Raw genomic sequence first — 20,790 nt, 5'->3', positions numbered from 1 at the left:
GGGCCCCGCAGGCAGAAGCCGGCGGCGACTGACCTTTTGGATGCATACTCGTCCAGCAGGTACCTGGTCTGAATGTTACGGTAGGACTGGTCAAAGTGCCTGTGTCTCTTCTGGTAGAAGGGCAGCGCCACCAGCGACATCGTGCGTGCTCCTGGGGAGGAGGCAAAGTCAGCCCAGCTCTGTCTCCCGGGGAGCCGGCCTGCTGAGGCTTCTGCATTCACGTCTGCATCATGGGACATGCACTCTAGGCACAGCCCATGGGGGAGCGAAGCAGACCTCACAGGAGCAAGTCATGGGGCCTGGCGTCAGGAGCCCGGCTCACCGCCCTGGGCCCGATCTCCTCTCTTGCTTTCCTCCACCAACACTGGAGGAATGGGCTGTCTGCCTCGTCCGACTGTGAACTCCATGTTTACAGAGCACCTAGTGTGTCCATGGCCCTGTGAAGAGCAGCGTGAGTGCTGAGGATAAAGATAATTAAAACAGGGCTGGGCTGGCGCTCGGGCAGAGCGCTCGCCTAGCCTTAGGAGGCCCTGGGCTCGATCCTCAGCACCCCGCACAAATAAATGAATAAAATAAAGGTACTGTGTCCACCTACAACTAAAATAATTAAAATATGAAAATAATTAAAACACAGATCGAGAAATCAACACATTCTTGGAACACAAAAGGAGAAGAGGCGGAGGCCGGGGAGGTGGAAATACCCTGGGAAGGGAGAGGAGAGGGCAGCCGAGAGGCCAGGCAGCAGGGAGCACAGAGGCCAGGTGGGATAAGGGGTGGCTGGCTGGACAGCAGGGGGATCTGGGGAAGGAGGGAGCCACACACAGGCAGGACAGCAGTGCAGAGGGCCTCTGTGGGGAAGCTGTGGTGTCCACGCAGGGCAGGCTGGAAGAGGCGTCCTGGTGCCTCTTGTGTTGACACCGACATTGAGTTAACCTTCCAGTGTGTTTGCCCAAATGTGGCCCACATCACAGGACAGGAGGTGCTGTCCCCAACAGGGAGTGCCCACTGGCTCCACCACGCTCTGAGGAGGGAGATGGCCGTGTCTTTAGGGCGAGGACCGGCACCCTCTCGCTGTGGGAACGCCTGTCAATCTCCTGCACCATCAGCACTCGACCTTGCTGACTCCACCTGACGTGTGGTCCGGTGGCCTAGAAGTCCCCAAAGGCTCCTGAGTACAAGTGGGGCACAGCTGGGGCCGAGCTTGCTCACTTCACTTCACAGTGAGGCACAGACCCGCTACAGGTGTCCCCCAGACACGGAGAAAGGTGAGGCAGGCTTCGCGGCATCTGTTCCCATTTGTCCTTCTCCTCATCAGGACATCAAACTCAGGAGCCACCAAGTGCTCTCCACATGCTGCCACCGCCCTGTACAAGTTCACCCTGGTCACTGGGGGCACCTGCCACGTGCTGCCCAAGCCCAGGTCCTGGAACCACTGGACCTGAAGGGGGACCCTGACCCCGCACTGACCCCTGCGCCAAGCTGCCCTGGACTCCACTCCTCCTCAAGCTTCTGCCCAGCCAGACATGGCAGCAGGACATCAAGCCATGTCCAGGCCTGAGCCTCGGCCACCTCCTAACTCAGAGCTTCCCTGGCCAGGCTGGGGTACCTGCCCTCCCGGCACTGTGTGTGGCGAGACCCGGAAGCACCTTCGCTGAGCTCCGTGTGGGCTCTGTGGTGCAGCCTGGGCAGGTGTGCGTAAGGCAGAGGTCCTCAAGAGAACGTGCCCGGTGCCACTGTGCTGCCAGGCTGGGAAGGGGCCCGCCGCAGAAGAGGTCTCGGCTGTGCTACGTGTCGCACATGTGCCCCCCAAGGCCAGGAGAAGCCTCTCCTCAAAGGGCAGGTCTTGGTGGAGCCCATGGTGCAGGGCTGTCAGAAGCCCGACCCCCCAGGGACCTGGGAGCGGAGCCCTCTGTCACTCCGGGGCCCTGCTCCGTTCCCTATAAAGCCAGAGAGTTGCACTAGGTGGCAACTAGATCCCTGAAGCCCCAGCCATGTGTGTCCACCGCCATGTTAAATAACACTGGTGGCAGCCCTGCCCTGTGTGAGCTGAAGGTCCCCAGGAACCCCACCCAGCCAGGTCCCGCAGAGCCCAGGCGTCAGCTGGTCTTCTGACCACTCCCGGCCACTTTCCGACTCGGCCTAGCTCTGGGGCCACGCACAAGTGCTCCCCACACGACTGGGGACTTTGACATCACCATGAAACCCAAGCCTGTGCTGGAGCCTGGGACTGAGGGCTGGGGATGCCTGGTCCTGAGCCCTCCCTGGGAAGAGCCCTGTTGAACTCCTCTTTCATGCAGCCAGGCACCGCTTCAATTTGCAAAGACATTTCAAGTTCAGAGCCGTTTATTTCCATTTGGTGAAAGAAAGTATTGATTCTACAGCTGAAGATGTGGAAGCCCAGAGACACACCCTTCCCGAGGGAAGGCCACTCGGGGGGAGAAAGGCAGGGGTTTGGCACTCGGAGAGGCCCTGGTGACTAAGCCCTGGCGTCCCGTGACGGCCCTTCTCCTGTGCCTCCACCCCGGGAGTTACGTGGGCCAGTGATTTTTCCAAACTGGTCATCAAAAATCATGACAGCACAAAAGTCCTTAAAAACATAGGGGTCAATCAACTATAGCTTGATGTCTGATCTCTGGCAGCTAAATTTTCCAGAACTCCTCCAGGAACCTGCCAGAGCCAGAACGTGAGCTCCAGGAGTCCAGCCTCAGAGCTACAAAGTCCTCCTGCTACTGAGAAGTCTGACTAATCTCACCCTAATGCTGCAATAGGGCAGAGTCAGAGAAACTGGATCCCACACTGCCTCCTGCACCAGCTGGCTCTCCGGCAACCGGGGAGCCACCGTGTTGTCACGGGCGTGAGAATTCAATCAACAGTTCTCAAAATTCCACAGTTCCACTGCAGAGTCCCCTTGCTGGGACCAAGAACGGCATGTGCATTCCCACAGGTCCACTGCTGGCCTGCTGACAGCGACACTCGACGCCCCTCCAGAGCACGCGCCTCTCACCAGTCCCTGCCCAGTCTGCCACTTGGACAGCTCAAGAGTCAAGGTCTGGGCGCCCGGGACTGAAAGCCCCTCCAGAGGGAGGAAGGGGCCGGTCGGTGCAGGGAGTGGGCAGCCACCGGCAGGTCAGTGCCAGGCTCCCGAGAGGTCTATCTGAGGGCCCTGTTTACGAGGACACCTCTGAAGAGGTGTACGCCCCGTGCTCCAGGCTCCTGTCTTCCCTGTACTCAGTCAGGAAAGAACGTGAGGCAGGGAGATAGGGAAGTCAGCCGCCCCTCTCCTGCTGGCTGTCCTGCCTGGCCTCAGCACAGCTGCCAGCCCTCTCCTTTCCTGGAAGCCTAACTGCCAGCCCTGCAGAATGCACAGCTCCTCACGGGGCTGAGCAGGCAGCCGGGAGGACCTGGAGAAAACCTTCATCCGGAGCCAGCCTCCGAGTCCCTCCGGGAAGCGGCCACCCCTGGGTCTAAGCCAAGTGACCCTCCTCTCCCTTCTTCCTAAGAACACCTCCCCTTTGCTTCTTACCTTCTGCAAATCTGCCCTCTCCTCCTTTTCATTTCTGAGACCCTCGTGACAACCAAAGGTGCTGGTCAACAGAGGGACATCTGTGCAATGCTGCAGATTGCAGAAGAGACCCGCTTCTCGGAGGGGTGGAGAACAGCATGGCAACACAGGCCAGCACCGGGAGCGGAGAGGATTCGCGGAGCACAAAGCCTCGCCACGAAACCCAGACCCCCGAGGTGATGCTCTGCTTCCCTGAAGGGGGTCTTGGACAGAGCAGCCTGGGAGACCTCACCCGGCACCAGGTCCACCCCACGGTGGCTCTTCCCCCAAAGCCACCGCCCAGCAAGGGTGAGACGACGGGACACTTACCCAACTACAGGAGGTGACAGAGGAGAGAGGCTCTTGCCGCCCGGTCACCTAGCTTCCTAGGCTCTGGCTCTGGAGCCCCGTCGTTCCTCCCATTTATGGCCTGAGGAGGCGCTATATTTAGGCACACGGGCCTGCCTCTCCCAGATGAGAGCCCCATCATAAATCACTGGCCTGGTCTCAAGAGGGCAACGTCCGGCTGTAGGGGAATCAAATTAGAAAGTGTGAAGTGTCCATCCTGCGCCCCAGCATGCACTCTCACTCCCAGGAAGCAGAGGGGCTATCCGGCTGCTGACCAGAAGGATAGCCACTGACTTCCCTCCTGGTGGCTGTCCACACTCGCCTGTCTCTGATTAAGTGCTCAGTCCCCTTGTGCTGCGGGTTCCCTGGCACGTGCACCCTAACCCAGGGTGAGTCTGCACAGGCCTGATGAGCTCTCCCACTGTCCACTGGCACCTCCCCCAGGGCTGATGATCTCCCACTGTCCACTGGTACCTCCCCCCAGGGCTGATGAACTCCCACTGTCCACTGGCACCTCCCCCCAGGGGCTGATGATCTCCCACTGTCCACTGGCACCTTGCCCCCAGGGGCTGATGATCTCCCACTGTCCACTGGCACCTCCCCCCAGGGGCTGATGAACTCCCACTGTCCACTGGCACCTCCCCCCAGGGCTGATGATCTCCCACTGTCCACTGGTACCTCCCCCCAGGGCTGATGAACTCCCACTGTCCACTGGCACCTCCCCCCAGGGCTGATGAACTCCCACTGTCCACTGGCACCTCCCCCCAGGGGCTGATGATCTCCCACTGTCCACTGGCACCTCGCCCCCAGGGGCTGATGATCTCCCACTGTCCACTGGCACCTCCCCCCAGGGGCTGATGAACTCCCACTGTCCACTGGCACCTCCCCCCAGGGCTGATGATCTCCCACTGTCCACTGGTACCTCCCCCCAGGGCTGATGAACTCCCACTGTCCACTGGCACCTCCCCCCAGGGGCTGATGATCTCCCACTGTCCACTGGCACCTCGCCCCCAGGGGCTGATGATCTCCCACTGTCCACTGGCACCTCCCCCCAGGGCTGATGATCTCCCACTGTCCACTGGCACCTCCCCCCAGGGCTGATGATCTCCCACTGTCCACTGGCACCTCCCCCAGGGCTGATGATCTCCCACTGTCCACTGGCACCTCCCCCAGGGCTGATGATCTCCCACTGTCCACTGGCACCTCCCCCAGGGCTGATGATCTCCCACTGTCCACTGGCACCTCCCCCAGGGCTGATGAACTCCCACTGTCCACTGGCACCTCCCCCCAGGGCTGATGAGATCTCCCACTGTCCACTGGCACCTCCCCCCAGGGCTGATGATCTCCCACTGTCCACTGGCACCTCCCCCCAGGGCTGATGAACTCCCACTGTCCACTGGCACCTTCCCCCAGGGCTGATGAGCCCCCACTGTCCACTGGTACCTCCCTCCAGGGCTGATGAGATCTCCCACTGTCCACTGGCACCTCCCTCCAGGGCTGATGAGATCTCCCACTGTCCACTGGCACCTCCCCCAGGGCTGATGATCTCCCACTGTCCACTGGCACCTCCCCCCAGGGCTGATGATCTCCCACTGTCCACTGGCACCTCCCCCCAGGGGCTGATGATCTCCCACTGTCCACTGGTACCTCCCTCCAGGGCTGATGAGATCTCCCACTGTCCACTGGCACCTCCCCCCAGGGGCTGATGATCTCCCACTGTCCACTGGCACCTCCCCCCAGGGCTGATGATCTCTCCCACTGTCCACTGGCACCTCCCCCCAGAGCTGATGATCTCTCCCACTGTCCACTGGCACCTCCCCCCAGGGCTGATGATCTCCCACTGTCCACTGGCACCTCCCCCCAGGGCTGATGAGCTCTCCCACTGTCCACTGGCACCTCCCCCCAGGGGCTGATGATCTCCCACTGTCCACTGGCACCTCCCCCAGGGCTGATGAACTCCCACTGTCCACTGGCACCTCCCCCCAGGGCTGATGAACTCCCACTGTCCACTGGTACCTCCCCCCAGGGCTGATGAGCCCCCACTGTCCACTGGCACCTCCCCCCAGGGGCTGATGATCTCCCACTGTCCACTGGCACCTCCCCCCAGGGGCTGATGAGCTCTCCCACTGTCCACTGGCACCTCCCCCCAGGGCTGATGATCTCCCACTGTCCACTGGCACCTCCCCCCAGGGCTGATGAGCTCTCCCACTGTCCACTGGCACCTCCCCCAGGGCTGATGATCTCCCACTGTCCACTGGCACCTCCCCCCAGGGGCTGATGATCTCCCACTGTCCACTGGCACCTCCCCCAGGGCTGATGAGCTCTCCCACTGTCCACTGGCACCTCCCCCCAGGGCTGATGATCTCCCACTGTCCACTGGCACCTCCCCCCAGGGCTGATGATCTCCCACTGTCCACTGGCACCTCCCCCCAGGGCTGATGAACTCCCACTGTCCACTGGCACCTCCCCCCAGGGCTGATGATCTCCCACTGTCCACTGGCACCTCCCCCCAGGGGCTGATGATCTCCCACTGTCCACTGGCACCTCGCCCCCAGGGGCTGATGATCTCCCACTGTCCACTGGCACCTCCCCCCAGGGCTGATGATCTCCCACTGTCCACTGGCACCTCCCCCCAGGGCTGATGATCTCCCACTGTCCACTGGCACCTCCCCCCAGGGCTGATGATCTCCCACTGTCCACTGGCACCTCCCCCCAGGGGCTGATGATCTCCCACTGTCCACTGGCACCTCCCCCCAGGGCTGATGATCTCCCACTGTCCACTGGCACCTCCCCCAGGGCTGATGAGATCTCCCACTGTCCACTGGCACCTCCCTCCAGGGCTGATGAGATCTCCCACTGTCCACTGGCACCTCCCCCAGGGCTGATGAGCTCTCCCACTGTCCACTGGCACCTCCCTCCAGGGCTGATGAGATCTCCCACTGTCCACTGGCACCTCCCCCAGGGCTGATGAGCTCCCACTGTCCACTGGCACCTCCCCCAGGGCTGATGAACTCCCACTGTCCACTGGCACCTCCCCCAGGGCTGATGAGCTCCCACTGTCCACTGGCACCTCCCCCCAGGGCTGATGAGCTCTCCCACTGTCCACTGGCACCTCCCCCAGGGCTGATGAGATCTCCCACTGTCCACTGGCACCTCCCCCAGGGCTGATGATCTCCCACTGTCCACTGACACCTCCCCCCAGGGCTGATGAGCTCTCCCACTGTCCACTGGCACCTCCCCCCAGGGCTGATGATCTCACACTGTCCACTAGCACCTCCCCCAGGGTGGACAAGGGAAGCTGGCAGCCCTGTGTGTAGTGCATGTGTTTTAATTTCAGAAACGACCTCGCTTTGCACTGGGTCTACCTCAGGCCACTCAGCAGGATCTCCTTGCCATGGCCAGGGCAGGCCTTCTCCACAGACCAGGTCTCGATCAGAGTCACCACACAGACGTGTGCTGCCGCTGAGCTGCACCATGATCACTGGTGTCCGTCACTTTGCGCAGTGTGTGTCCAAATATAAATAGCGCACACCTGGCACCGTGCTGTGGCCAAGAAGAGGGGCCTCCTGAGGATCTGCGAGCTGCATCCAGACTGGTTTGTGAGCCTCGGCCAGCAGCCTCACAGAGCCGGCTCCCATCTGAAAACGTGGGCAGTAGCCACTCTCCTGTGAGTTTGTTAGAAAATCACACACGAGAAGTGCCTAGAACCTTAAAAAATGCCTCCGTGCTCTACCTGTGGTTTGCCAGGAGACCCGGGAGCCAGCCAGGCCAGTGGATGAGTCGGGAGAGGCAGCACTGGAGAAGGAGGGCCTTCCACGTCCCCTCCCCGGGTCCCTGACCAGGGGCTCTTGTGTTCTGGGCCTTCCTCCCTCAGTATCCCAGGGGCCTCACTATGGACCCCGCCCCACACAAGACAGCCGTCTTCAGCCATGACCACCAGCACTGCCCCAGGTGGCCCGTTGGTCTTCCTGCAGTTTCCCAGCAAACTGTAAATGCACAACCCACCTGCGCTTCAGCCCTGCACCTGCACCAGGACTGTGCCTGACTCCGGTTAGGGGAGACGCACCGGCAGTACCCTGGAGAGGACAAAGTCCTTCTTGTCCCAATGCATTTGCCCCCCTGGCCCCAAGTTCAGGAATCCCTTGGTCTTGCTGCCACCAGGACCACATTCCTCCGGTTCTGGATGGGCTACCTCTGTCTTTGGCCTCACAGCCCCTGGGGCAGTGCTCCAGCAACAGGACTGGGTCTCCCAACACCTGACCTTCAATTCCGCAGGTGTCTGCTGAGCCTCCTGTGACTTCAGGAGGGTGCGTGGGGACCTCGGTGGGGTGGCTGACGGCCGAGATAGCAGCTGTTCACAGTTCTGGGGCTGGAGTCCAGGACCACCATCCCGGGGAGCCATGTCCACGCAGCTCCTGCTTCCCGGACCAGGCCCACCACATGGTGGAGGCCAGGGGGCCGTCCTCGGTGCCTCCTCTAAGGCACCAGCCCCACTCCCCCAGGTTCCTGCAGCCTCAGGGCCTCTTCCCTCCCAGAACCCTCTCCTGAGGCCCTCCCCTTGGGTTTGAGGACCTGAACATATGAGTGGAGACCGGGGACACGGCCTCCAGACTCTGACAGCAGTCAGACGAGCTGCTCCTGTTGGTCAGTCCCTTCCTTGGAAGACCCGAACCCGCCCTCCTCCTGGACCCCACCCGCGGGGGCTGCTCGGTGCTGCGGGTCCCAGTCACGTGGGCCCAGCTCTGGTCTCTCACAGGGACTCCTCCTGAGAGGACCCAGGGCTGTCACCCCTTGTCACGGGAGCCCCAGGGCCACGTGCTCTTCTGTGACATGGGAAGCTGATTCTAAAGAATGACCTTTCCCACCACCACCCTCAGGGCAGGGCCCTGAAGGACAGAGGCCAGCTCTGGCAGGAGAGGCTGTGCCTTCGCCTCTGCGAAGGTAACAGATCTGTGGGCCCAAACTTTGGCTCCCCAGGACCCCGCTGTCGCCCTGGGTGGAGTGGCCCTGAGTCTGACTGGAACCCAGAAGCAGAACAGCGAGACAGACCCAGAGATGACGCTCCGCCGAGATGCGGCCCTCCCCCTAGGTCTCCAGCAGCAGGGTGGACAAGCTGTCTCTGCTGAAGCTCCTCGGGTGGGCTCCTGTGTGTCCAAAGAATCCCAACTGCAAGATGAGCCCAGTGGGAAGGGGAGGTGGCTGCTCCCAGGCCTCTGGGTCCTCCACCCAGGCCAGAGGGTGGGCGGCAGCTGGCACAGGCCAGAGGGTGAGCTGTGGGGCAGAGGTTGTGCTAAAATTCCTAGAAAGGAGACCTTCTGAAAAGGCTTTTTGGAAGTGGAATTATGACATCACATCAGAGTGACACATTGCCCACGTCACACGTGACACAGAGTGGAAGAAAGGCGTATTCTAGGACAGAATGTTCCTTTCAGATATAACCACGGTTACATGTATGTAGTTGATCCAGCACTACTAGGTACACAGTGGACAAACTGGAGTCCTATTTGGAACACCTGATATTTAGAAGTGCACGAATTATGTTAGAAGTAGAGGTAGTAAACAAAACAGTTTGTAGAATTAAAAAAAGAAGAATCCTGACTGCTACTAAGGACTAGTCAGTAAGGTGCATCCTGATCCACAGCTGGAATTTCCAACTTGCTAAATGACCAGTGAGAAATGTCATGTGACCTAGAAAAGGGGACCACAAAGCAGGGGGTGTCTTCCTCCTGCAGGACTCTGGGGTCCTATGGTTGTTGGCCAAGTGGAGTCCTGAGAATTATGCTCTTAAAGCACAAGGCCAAAACTGATGTTCAAATCAGGAGAATCATTTTCAATATTTGCAAGAAATAAAATTATTCTTGAAGATATTTTGACAACTTCCACACATTGGCCTCAGAAACAAAACGTGGTCCTACGGGTTTCAGAAGATAGCCAACTGCCCGGCGCTCAGAGCTCTTCCCAACGCAAGGACGAAGCCTCTTGGTGCAGAAGAGCGGGAGTGGGGCATCGTGGTGGAGACGTGTTGGGGCTGCAGAAGTGTCCCCAGAGCTCAGAGTGAGACCGTCACCGTCATTGGGCAGTTTCAGGGACACCTGGCAGCCTGTTTCCTCATCTCTGGAAGGAGCTTCCAGGGGAGACTGCGGGGGAAAGAGATGAGATCAGAGGGAGTGGGCAGCATTCAGCAGGAGCTGATGGGGTTGTGGTGACCAGGGAGCTCCATGGCACCCGGACACCCTGGCACCATGGGGCCACAGTGTCCACAGCCTGCCTCTCCCTCCACACGGGCAGGGACACGCCCCAGGGGTCCCTGAGACAGAATACCAGTAGCACTCGCCTGGGGCTTGCACGTGCCCACCCCATTCTTGCTTACGAGTGGCATGGCACTCTGCACCGTCCTGCCCAGAGTCCAGTGGCCTGCCAGGCAGGGCCATCAGAGAGTGCTGCTGAATGGCACACCAGGAGGCACAGGTAGCCACTGCTCCCAGCTCTGTCCCTCTCAGTCAGTGTGAAGCGTCCTGTAGATGCAGGACATCCCACCCCGAGGTGTGCTCCAGCTCCCTGTCCCCTCCAGGACAATGTAGGCCAGAGCAAGTCCCCCCACGCTTCTAAAGCCACTTGTGACCAGATCAGTGCTTGAGGATCAGTGCTCGAGGCCCTGCACGGCCTGCCCCCACCATGCTGCAGAACTGTCACCCCCACCCCAGGGTCTTCTCCGCCCGTTTCCCCTCCATTCAAACTTCAGCACAGGCACCAGGTTTGGGGTGCCTCAGCTGACCTGGCTTAGGCTCCCCGGTGACCAACGGGCCGAGTTCCTTCCCTTCGGGCCCACGTCTGGATGCCAAGCATTGTCCGTCACAGCGGCTGTCCCAGCCCACCTCGAACGGGGATGCTGTGGAGTCCCAGGCCCTTCCTTAAACCTGGCACACAAAACCCGCTCAGCAAATCCTTGTTGAGTAAAACAACAAAACACTTAAACTAGCCGAGTCACCCCCGCCCACGGCAGCCAGAAACTCCATGTGACACGGTCACGCTCTTCCCCACTCTGCTGCCACTAGATGGCTCGTTGTTTGGCGTTACTCTGTGATATAGTGCAAAGGTTTTTCCATATTTTGTAAATCAAAACATATCCTAGGAAACCTGTCAGCAGGGCTTAGCTCTGCGCCCTTCAGGCACCATGTGTGCCGACTCTGGCACGGCCTCCCTGTGGTCACTGTGTGCTACGTGCCCAGGCCTTGGCGGCACGAAGCCCAGAACCCAGCAGAGCAGGGGGAGTTTCCCCCAGACAGCACAGTCCCTCTGGACTAGGAAGGGGATAAAGATGTTCTCAACAGACAGGAAACCAAAGAGGACATGCCGGCCTGGTGCGTGATGAGGCGGGGGCGGGAGGCGTGGATCACCTGCAGGCTGGGCAGAAACACGTCTACATTTGGAGCCGCAGGGCTGTCATCTGATCGGCGGTGGGTGCATTCTTTGCTGCTTCCAAAGCCTTGAGAGCTGCCCGTCTGGCCAGGTCAAGGCTGAAGGGTAAAGACTCCCTCCTAAAATGCATGCCACTTGGCCAAAGACTCGTTTGGACCTTAGCTGGGGCTGAATGCCTCGCACGCTGTGCAAGCCAAGTAGGAGCGTCTTCACCCAGCGCGGAAGCCCGCTTCTGCCCCTGGACTCTCCTGGGGGCTCCGCACACAGGGCTCCTGGGGACTTGATCTCTACAGTGCCATTAATAACCACACCAAGCGGGAGGCTGTGCTGGCCACAGGGCCCGAGCTGGCCGTCAAGGGCAGGGCTCTGTATCTGTCAGTCTGTCCTTGGAGAGAGCTCTTCCACCGCCCAGAGTCTTGTGATTTTAGACAGATGCTGCTGGTTTAAGCCCCAACAGGCTCTCAGTTCAGTGCTGAATGATCATGCACAGGGACAGAGCCTATCACACAGGAACAAGTGGCCAGCAGCCAGGTCCCAAAGAAGATCCAGGAAATGGGATCCAGGGCACAGACCAACATGCTAAAGAGAATTCCGTTCCGAAAGGGCCCAGAGGCTTAAAGATTCCACGTAGCACATCAGGCCAGTCCTCACAAGGAGAGTGGCTACAAAGGGGGGTGGACGGACTCTGGCAAGTGGGCAATCACGCACAGGCTCAGCCTGACCTGCATAGAGCCTGAGGCAAGCTGTGTGCCCTGGGTTCCAGAAGAGGGAGGGGTGGGCAAGGCCAAGAGAGGCGGCACCCAGACCGGCACGGGGCAGTGGAGCTCACCCTCAACACCCTGGCTGCACCCCAGGAGGGCGGAAACTGGGGCCCAGAGGGGCCAGGGCATGAGCCCCCAGGTCTGAACTAGGATCCCCACACCTGGATTTCCCGGCCTCTGTGAGTCAGCCTCCTGGAGGGCCGACCTGCCAGGTCAGGGTCCTGGAGAGGGCCCCATGCAGTCCAGCACATGACTCAGGGAGTCTGGCCCGGTCAGACAGCACACCACTGTGGCCCTGGACGAGGCCTGAGTGACTTCCTGCCGGGAGGAAGGGAGAAGTTGGACAGAGAGCTGAGATCTCTCTCTGCCCCAGACGCCCACGGTTCCGCCAGGATCGGAGGCTGCACGGCTTACATCCAGACTGGGGCCACTCTGGAGTGAAAGGGGGAGCTGCCGAGAACTAGTGGACAGCAGGCACAGAGCCACGTCCCTCGTCACAGCACGTGATCGACAGAAGGCAAGCACTGGGCAGCCCAGGTAGCCGGGATTCTCCACTGGGACCGGTGCCCACGCTCAGGGGCCAGTGTGCTGACATCCTCAGCCCAGGGGAGGGCGCCAGGAGGTGGGCGCTGGGGGTGCTGAGGGCAGGGGGCAACCTCATGGTGGGATTGGCGGCCTCGTAAAAGGTCTCAGGGGCCACGGCCCACCCCCCACCTGAGAACCCCACCTCCACCCTAGGATCCTGCCTTGGGCTGACAGGGCCCTGCCTCACCTCAACCCTGGACGGCCAGCCCCCCGCGGTGAGAGCGAGCCTCTGCTGCCCAGAGGCCTCTGTGTGCATTCTGTTCTATCCGCCCAAACAGGCCTGGGCCTTTGCACCTGGAGAACCGTAGACATTTACAAGTCTGGACACATTTGAAAAAGGAAGCTCTCGAGAGGCCTCTCTCTCCCTCTCTCTGTCTTTTTCCCTAAGACCATTCTTCTTCCTCCCGTAAACACAAAGTCCCTGTTTACGGAGCTTTTACTCATGTTTATGAAGCCATCGTATACATTGAAAATAAATATTTTGTAAACAGAAATAAACAAAAAGAAAGATGGGCACGGCGGTGCATTCCTGTAACCCACGACTCGGAAGGCTGAGGCAGGAGGACACGTGTTGGAGGCGAGCCTGAACACATAGCAAGACCCCACGGCAGCAGGAAGCAGGAGGGAATGTGGAACTCCTGCGTGCTCACCCATCTCTCTGGTGCTTGGCTCTGGGTTGGTACATGGCTTCGCATGCAATTGTTGGTTGAAACATGAAAACATCCATCCTGGACAGATGCACAACAGTGCATTGACCTGTGACCTCACCAACAATAGGAGTGAGCGTGTCTGAGGAGGAGCTGCTGCCTGCAGTCCCAGCACACCAGTGACCTTCCCATACTTGGTCACATTAAAATCCTTCACATGCTCATGCATTTTGCATTTTTTTCCCATTGGCAATTTTGTGATGTAGGACACTGGTCATTTGGGAAATGGTATGTCCATCCTTCACTGGACAGTAGCATGAACTCAGGAAGTCACATTGTCAACACAGTCACCGACCCCTGGGTGTCAGTGCACTCATGTCCACCCCTGCTGGCCCTGAGCCCTGTCCTCACCTTGGGAAGCCCTGCCAACCTTGCCTCGGTGGATAGTCACTGTGTCCACGAGAGGGAGCTCCAAACCAAAACTCGAAAGCCCGGTTCTGAAGCCAGGAAAGAAAAAAAAAATTAAATAATGTGATTACCGAAAATACTTTGTGATTTTGAAAAAATGATCATGTGATGGTAACTCGGCTGTAGAGAGTCACAATGATCGCCAACAATATGGCAATGTTGAAAAAATTCAGTTGAGCTGGGAAGGGGACAGGACAGGAAGTAGGAGAAGTGGGCCATGGGTACAGAACTGCAGGAAGAGAACAGTCCCCCATCCTACAGCACAGGGGAGGCATTGTCACCAGCAACACTGGATATCTCAAAAAAAAAAAAAAAGAGAGAAATCCGAATGTCTCACCAAAGTTCTTATGTAAAGAAAATAGAAGACAGAGCACCCTACAGTTCATATCACACTCAAATAGTAGACTATATTTCAAAAGAAAGTGAAAGACACTAAGAAAAATGTGATTCATAAAAGATCATTAAATAAAAGTCAGAATAAGTTAACAGCACAAGGAAGAATTGGGAAAAAATTAAATCATTTTAGAAATCAGGACTAAGCCATAGGAATACAAGAAATGGTTAAAAACAGCAAATAACGCCCTAAAGATACAGAAGGCCAAAAGAGAGGGGGGAAAGCTATAGAAGGGAAGGAGGACACAAAGGTTTTTAAGAGGGCCGGGGTGTGGCTCGGTGGCGGAGCACTCACCTCACGTGTGAGAGGCACTGGGTTCAAGTCTCAGCACTGCATATAAAAGTAAAGGTTCATAAGCAACTAAAAAGTTTTTAAAAAAGATTTTTCAGAGAAAGTTAAAATATGAAGAAAAAAACCAAAAGCACAACCCAGAAGGAGACCTGAGAAGTGGAAGAACAGGAGAGCAGATATTAGAACCAAAACCCCAAGAACTTTTCAAACTAAACACACATAGGTGTGCAGATGGATCACGCGCTACTTCACGCACTGAAATGACAGAATGACAACAGCCACACGTGGTCTGGCAAGGTGGCCGGGATTTCAGGAAGCTGTGGGCACCTGTCTGCTGTGTGTGCAGGAGGCCACCGATCCTCGAAAAACTGTCCCACCTGGCACTGAAGGCAAAGCAGCGGCTGCTTCCCTCCACGGGCCTCAGACCTGTGTCCCCAGGCGCTCCCAAGGTCGCTCAGCTCCTAGCGCAGAGCTCGCTGTTGGAAGTACTGAGGTGCCTGCTCTGAGGCGGGTGGGCAAGCCCGGACTCCCGCCCAGGGGCAGCAGCAGGACCTGGCCAGTCCGCACGCTCACACCCTGACCACCGCGGCCCTGCGCCCTAATTGGAGGACCGGAGGACCCGCTGAGCGGTTGGCTGATCCAGTGAAGGCCGGATATTACAGTCCGAGTGGAGCCCCACGGTTACTTCACACAGGAGGCGGCTCCGCAGGTGGGTCAGCGGGGGCCCACAGTGGGAAGTGAGAAAGTCGAGCCTACCAAGACTGGGGTGCTGTGGCCCTTGTCTCCTGCCGTCAGGAGCCTGTCTGGGCCAAGACTGTCCCTCTCAGGTGGCAGCCCCCCCATAGGATTGTTTGGTGTCAGGGCCCACAGGAAGGAAAAGAGGAAAGTCAGAGGTGGCCTGTAGGTAGGACTGGTATCCTCAGAGGAAGGCACTGCGCTTCCTCCCAGCGGTCACACCCGGGAGGTGCCCTCTAGAAGCCAGACGGGCCAGGCACGGAACCTGCAGGCACCATGTCCCTGGGCTTGCAGCCTCCAGAGCTGTGGGACAAGCACTAGGGCCAAACCACCACCGCGCCAGGCAGGCCAGTGCTGGGCCGCTGTCTTGGGAGGAAATCCGACTGGCAGGCAGGAGGGAGAGAAGGGGCCTTTGTCTGCAGCTGCCGCCTGCAGCCTGTCCCTCCCCGCACCCAGCAGGACAATGGGCACTTCTCTGCCCTGTTTTTCTGCTTCTGCGTTTGGACAGAGGGTAATCTGTGACCAGCAAGATGCAGGAAAGAAAGCACCTTGTGTAGGAATGCAGCCCGGAAACCATCGATGCTGTCCGTGAGACCTTGAAGGGCAGGGGGCTGGGAGGCAGGAAAAGTGCAGCAGGAAACAGATGGGAATTCCCAAGGCAGATTTCTGCAGAAAACCTGGGGTGCTTTTATGCAGTTGGAGTCCTGGGCCAGCTGCCCCTGGGTGCCCAAATCCTCACCCCTGGTGCCACTGTGGGAACCTGGTCACATGGTTCACTGGGACCAGCCCAGGTTGCTGGGCTTGGGACAGGGCTCTCTGCACCTAGGGGTTTCCGAGAAGACGCAGCTCTGCTGTTCGTGTCTCCTTCATACTGCAGGGAGGCGGAGGTGGGAGCCGGCCTCAGAGAGTCCTTGTGCATCGGCCCGACCACTCCCACTTGAACCCCAGAGCCAGTCAGTCTCTAAGTGTAAACACATCTAACTGGCCCCAGCTGTGGGGAAGCAAGTCTGCTGGAAGAGGGACCCAATGCTTGACCTCATAATTCCCAGGAAATCCTCCGACTGGAAGAGCATTTTCAATTCCACAGACCTGTACCAAGGCACTCACATTAATCCAGGGGCTCTGAAACCCAAGAGGAGACATGACTGTGCATCTGCCACCAGCAAGGCCCCTAAATGACGATAGGACGCTGGAATACTGCTGGTGGGCACGAGCCATGTTCTTGTTATATTTTTGCTTATAAGGCATAGGTAAGACCAGCTATGCCAGTCCTCTTCCACGCTTTAGAGGTTCCAAATTAAACCATGGAAGCAGAAGCAGACCGTGTAAGACTGTTGCAAAGGACAATGTCAAATTGTAGGTCAAAGGACAGATTTAAATTTCAACCCCTTTGTCTCTAAGCCTCCCTCCAAATGAGCTGCTCAGTCTTCTCTGAAGTTCAGAAACTCACCTGCTCACCCAGGCCCTCGAAGGGAGGGCGGGGGAGGATGGTTGGGACCCCTTGGCAAGGAGGCAGGGGCGCAGTGAGGGGACCTCGTGGCAGGCTGCTCCTGGGCCTGGCAATCACACTGGCACTGGCTCTGCCGGAGGATGCACCCGTTGCCAGTCAGTCACCACCCAGAAGCCATCCAGTCTTTCAGTGTTTCCTCGGTGGCTCGTGCTTCACCCAGGTATAGTTAGAAACTTGGCTCTAAGCTTGAAAACTGAGCTCACCTTGCAGCTTGGGGGGTTGTAGGGCCTCCATCTCGGCTCGGTGCTCACCATGACTGGGGCACCTTCTGTGGCCCCTGGTGCTCACCGTGTCTGTGTGAACGGCCTGGTCCACCCCTGCTGCTTCTCAGTCAAATCCACAACGCACGCCTTGTCCACTCTCCCTTAGATCTCGGGGATTCTGCTCGTCCAAACCCGACTCCTCCTCCTGGTATCTGTTTGGTTCTGTTTTCTTAAGTCCATGTCAGTGTAAGGAGACATGCTGTATGGTAGGATTCCACCGCTCCGGGTGTTACGAGAACATGTTTAGAAAAGAGTTTCTTAAGAAAAATACACTATTTCCTTTTATAGGAAATCCTGACAATAAATTAAGAGTTAGACAGCTTACATATTACACAATTCTGTTAACCAACATTAAACATTTTCATTGTTCTTCTGTTAAAGATTAATCCCCAAATAAGAAGCCTTCTGGGGAAGGTTAGAGATTTGACATTCACTCAAGTTAAGGATTGCTATTCAGTAAAAGGTCCCTACCAAAAGTGCCCACTGGTAGGTGGGAGAATATATCTAAAAATATCCAGAATAAAGTGATCTCTCTAAAGTCTACCAGGAGCTCGACAAATCAACAGGAAACACTTAATGAAAAGATCAAAGAAGTTAAATCGGCAGGTCCCAGAGTGAGTGGTTTCCGGCTTAGAGGAGGCAGGAAAAGGCACGTGAAGCTAACGACCTGCTGTCCAGGGGAAGGACAGGCTGACTAAAATAAGGCACGTAACGATGGGGGTGCTGTGTGCGAGGGGGGCTCCCGGATGCTGGCAGGTGGGCACACCCACACACGCAGGTGCTTCGGGTGGGGGAGGGCACGGCCCCCCAGACATGTGGAGGTGCTCCACGGTGGCTAAGTGGAAGTCCCAGAACCTCGCCCTGGTCCTGTACCTGACTTGAGAGGAGCCTGGGAGTGTGGAGGGGACTGGCATAGCGGGTCTTACCTACGCAGCGTGAGCAAAATACAGCAGAAACATGGCTCGTGCCCAACAGCATTCCAGCTCATGCCATCAAGAGACGGCCACTCTGTTGGCAGCCTGGAGGTGTCTGGGGGAGGGGGTGCCCTGTGAGTCTCACACAGGACATGCTGGAAGAGGTGAAACTGTGGGCCCGGTGGTCAGCAGGGTGCGGAGGAGGAGAACAAGGCCACAGAGGCCTTCAGGGCAGAGAGGCGCTCTTGGTGCTGCAGGGGACACAAGTCGGCATACATGTGGCCACACCCAGGGCGTCTCCAGCACCACGTGCCCCCCCCCCCCCCCCCCGTCGGCTGTGGGCCCTGGGGGAGGGGTCTCACAAGCCCACCAGCTCCACAAACACTCGGCTCTAAGGGGAGCTGCTTTGGAGGCTGGGCTCAGCTGGGGGACAGGGGAATCTGCACCTTCCACTCGTTTTTGCTGCTGTCTCCAAATCACTATTTTTAAGAACCTTTGGTTCCCAGAGAGCTGAGGACCCTCTGCCGTCCCTCCTTCTGCAGTTCCTCTTCAGAGCCTCCCCTGACTCTACCGGTCCTGTGGCCGCCTGCCGCGGGGACCTTCTCTGTCCTCCCTCTCCTTGGTGGGCTCCTCTCAAGTCAGCCTGCAGTGTCCCTAGGCCACATGCCTGTTCTCAACTGTCTGCTCTGAGTGCAGAAGGACAGTGTCAATGTCACACGGGGGAGAGGGAGGGCGCAGCCAGCCCTGGGCCTCCGCTCTCACATCCCAGGACTCGCCATTCTGTTTCCCGGCAGGCTCCCGGCTGCATCTGTGCCACCCAGACAGACTTTCTCCCTGCCTCACGTTGCTGTCACCCATGTGCTACCCTGGCTCTGACACTCACCAGAAGCTTCCTAAGGGAGGTGTCCCATCTGGGAGCCAGTTCCTTTCACAGTGGTGGATATGGTGACCTTGACCCCAGACTGTGGACTGGAGAGGTCAATGGTAAGAGCAAAGCCACAGGAGTTGTCAGCCAGACATTGCCTTGAACATGAGTGTGCAGCCCAGAAAGGAGAACAGGAGGTGAGTGTGGCGTGCGGCTGCTCTGGACTTGCAGCCTTGCCACGTGCAAACACAGTGCTGGAGCAGGCGTGGCCTGTCGGCACCCCAGGACGCCTGCTGACACTGAGCAAGCAGCTGTCGGCACGTGTCACAGCCGCTTGAGCTCCTCTGGGCAAAGCAAGTCTCATGCCCACTGTGTCCCAGTGCCATGCAGAAGCAGGGTAGTGGCACTCACTGGATATTGGCAGGGCTGTCACTTCTGCTTCATTTCAAGACCTCTGCCTCATAAACTACCGGCCTGGCAGAGCTGCTTCAAGGGGTGCTGTGTCCTCTGCAATGCCACCCAGCATCAGGAACTGGGTATCTAGGACATTAGCAGCCAGGACTGTCCCTCTCACTCCAAGGGCCATGAGCCTGTGCCCTCCCTGAGAACTGGAGACCAAGCCTGTCCCCAAGTCGATGGCTTGATCTCTGCCACTGCAGTGTGTGGAGACACTGTCACCATGTGATAGCTCTAAGGTATTGGCCACACAATTGCGATTGGCACAGCCTCAGTGCCCACAGGCCGCATTAGCGCCTTGGTCAGCACAACACAACACACAGGGTGCACCTCTTTGCACAAATAGCTTTTATTTCATTTATCTAAAGAGGTTTAAAATCCTTCTTCTCACTGAGCAAGACTATTAGAGTTACGTGAACGGTTCTGCTGGATCTCCTTCACCCGACTTCTGTTAGATGATTCATCACCTCAATCTGAAGAGCCTGTATGTTTTTTGTCATTAGATCTAGTTTCAAAGGCTGCAAAGAAAACCACTCTGATTATCCAAATCCTAAAACTTGGCAAGGAAAACACTGAGGCTCAGGGAAGTTCAAGTTGAAGAATATTTTTGCAGAAGAAAATGTAGGAGAGAGACAGAGACAGCAGTTGGGGTACTGAGCACATCTCCGCCCTTCAGCAATGTTCCTGTCCCCTCTGAGTAAAGAGAGATCCATGAGGGAAACTGCCTGGACCGACTGCCACCAACCAGCAGTGGCTCTGGGGTCCTCCAGGGCCCACTGAGCAGTGAGGTCTGGTCTGCAAGTGCTCACTTCCGTTCACAAGGTGGAGACAGGGCTGGGGCCGAGGAGGGGAGCTGGGGGTGACAGGATGGCTGTCGCTCAGACCCCGGTGAAGACTGGACCAGGAGAACACTTACCTCATGGTGCAGGCACTGGGTGGCCGACCCCAGCGTGTGCATCAGCATCGACACATCTCCAGACACCAGGCAGTGCTGCGCCTTGTCACAGAGGCCTCTCCTCCTGGGCATGGCCAGCCTGGTCCCCACGTCCTGCTGAGCTGAGCTGCAGCCGCACCCCCCTTCTGTGGGGATCTGTGGGTGGCGCAGGCTGGGGCCAAGGGCTCTGGACCTAGCAAACGCAGAGCCTCGTTTTCAGGGACCGCAGATATAACCTCGTGACCTACCACCCAGCTCTGGAATTAAGGACCAAGGGTGCGGTGACCTGGGCTCAGAGGGCTCTGGGCCACCAAGGTCACTTCCTGTCACACACAGGAAAAGCTTCTGCTCCCAAGGACAGGCGAGGCTTCGAAGGGCCACTCCCGGAACTGTTCCAAAATGTCGGGAGTGTGCCACGTTCTGGCCTGGCTGTGGCTCGCTCGCCCTGCTCCTTCTCCCTGGGAAAATATTGGGACTGCCCTTCCTCACATGCAGCCTGTCCTGAGGACGTGCCTGTGAGCTGGGCCCGCCTCAGGCACCTGAGCTCTGCATCCCAGTGCGCCGGGGCCCACTGATGGGGCTTCGCAGCCCATCTGCAGAGGCCAGTGCTGCTTCCGCTGGGGGTGCACATGCAGCTGGTCTCCTCCGCTCCCCACTGA

At 58.1% G+C, this 20,790-nt stretch overlaps 1 protein-coding gene across 8 annotated transcripts in view; it reads right to left on the bottom strand.

The window, feature by feature from the left end:
• Myom2 (myomesin 2) overlaps positions 1-18,986 on the bottom strand; it is an 83,459-nt gene extending 64,473 nt beyond the window's left edge. The window contains exons 1-4 of one of the 8 annotated variants that reach the window (XM_078030726.1): positions 18,760-18,986; positions 7,255-10,026; positions 3,872-4,067; positions 34-151 (exon numbers count right to left, since the gene is read on the bottom strand). In XM_078030726.1, coding sequence (XP_077886852.1) covers positions 34-140 — 107 coding nt within the window. In that variant the 5' untranslated portion in view covers positions 141-151; positions 3,872-4,067; positions 7,255-10,026; positions 18,760-18,986. The other 7 variants (XM_078030728.1, XM_078030727.1, XM_078030732.1 and 4 more) reach the window with 7 other exon arrangements.
• Between the last annotated feature and the right edge of the window lie 1,804 nt (positions 18,987-20,790).

Source organism: Ictidomys tridecemlineatus, chromosome 14, assembly GCF_052094955.1.
Source record: "Ictidomys tridecemlineatus isolate mIctTri1 chromosome 14, mIctTri1.hap1, whole genome shotgun sequence".
In the NCBI taxonomy this organism is placed as follows: Eukaryota; Metazoa; Chordata; class Mammalia; order Rodentia; family Sciuridae; genus Ictidomys; species Ictidomys tridecemlineatus.
The sequence above is the reverse complement of the archived record's forward strand: the minus strand, read 5'-3'. Positions and strand labels throughout refer to the sequence as shown.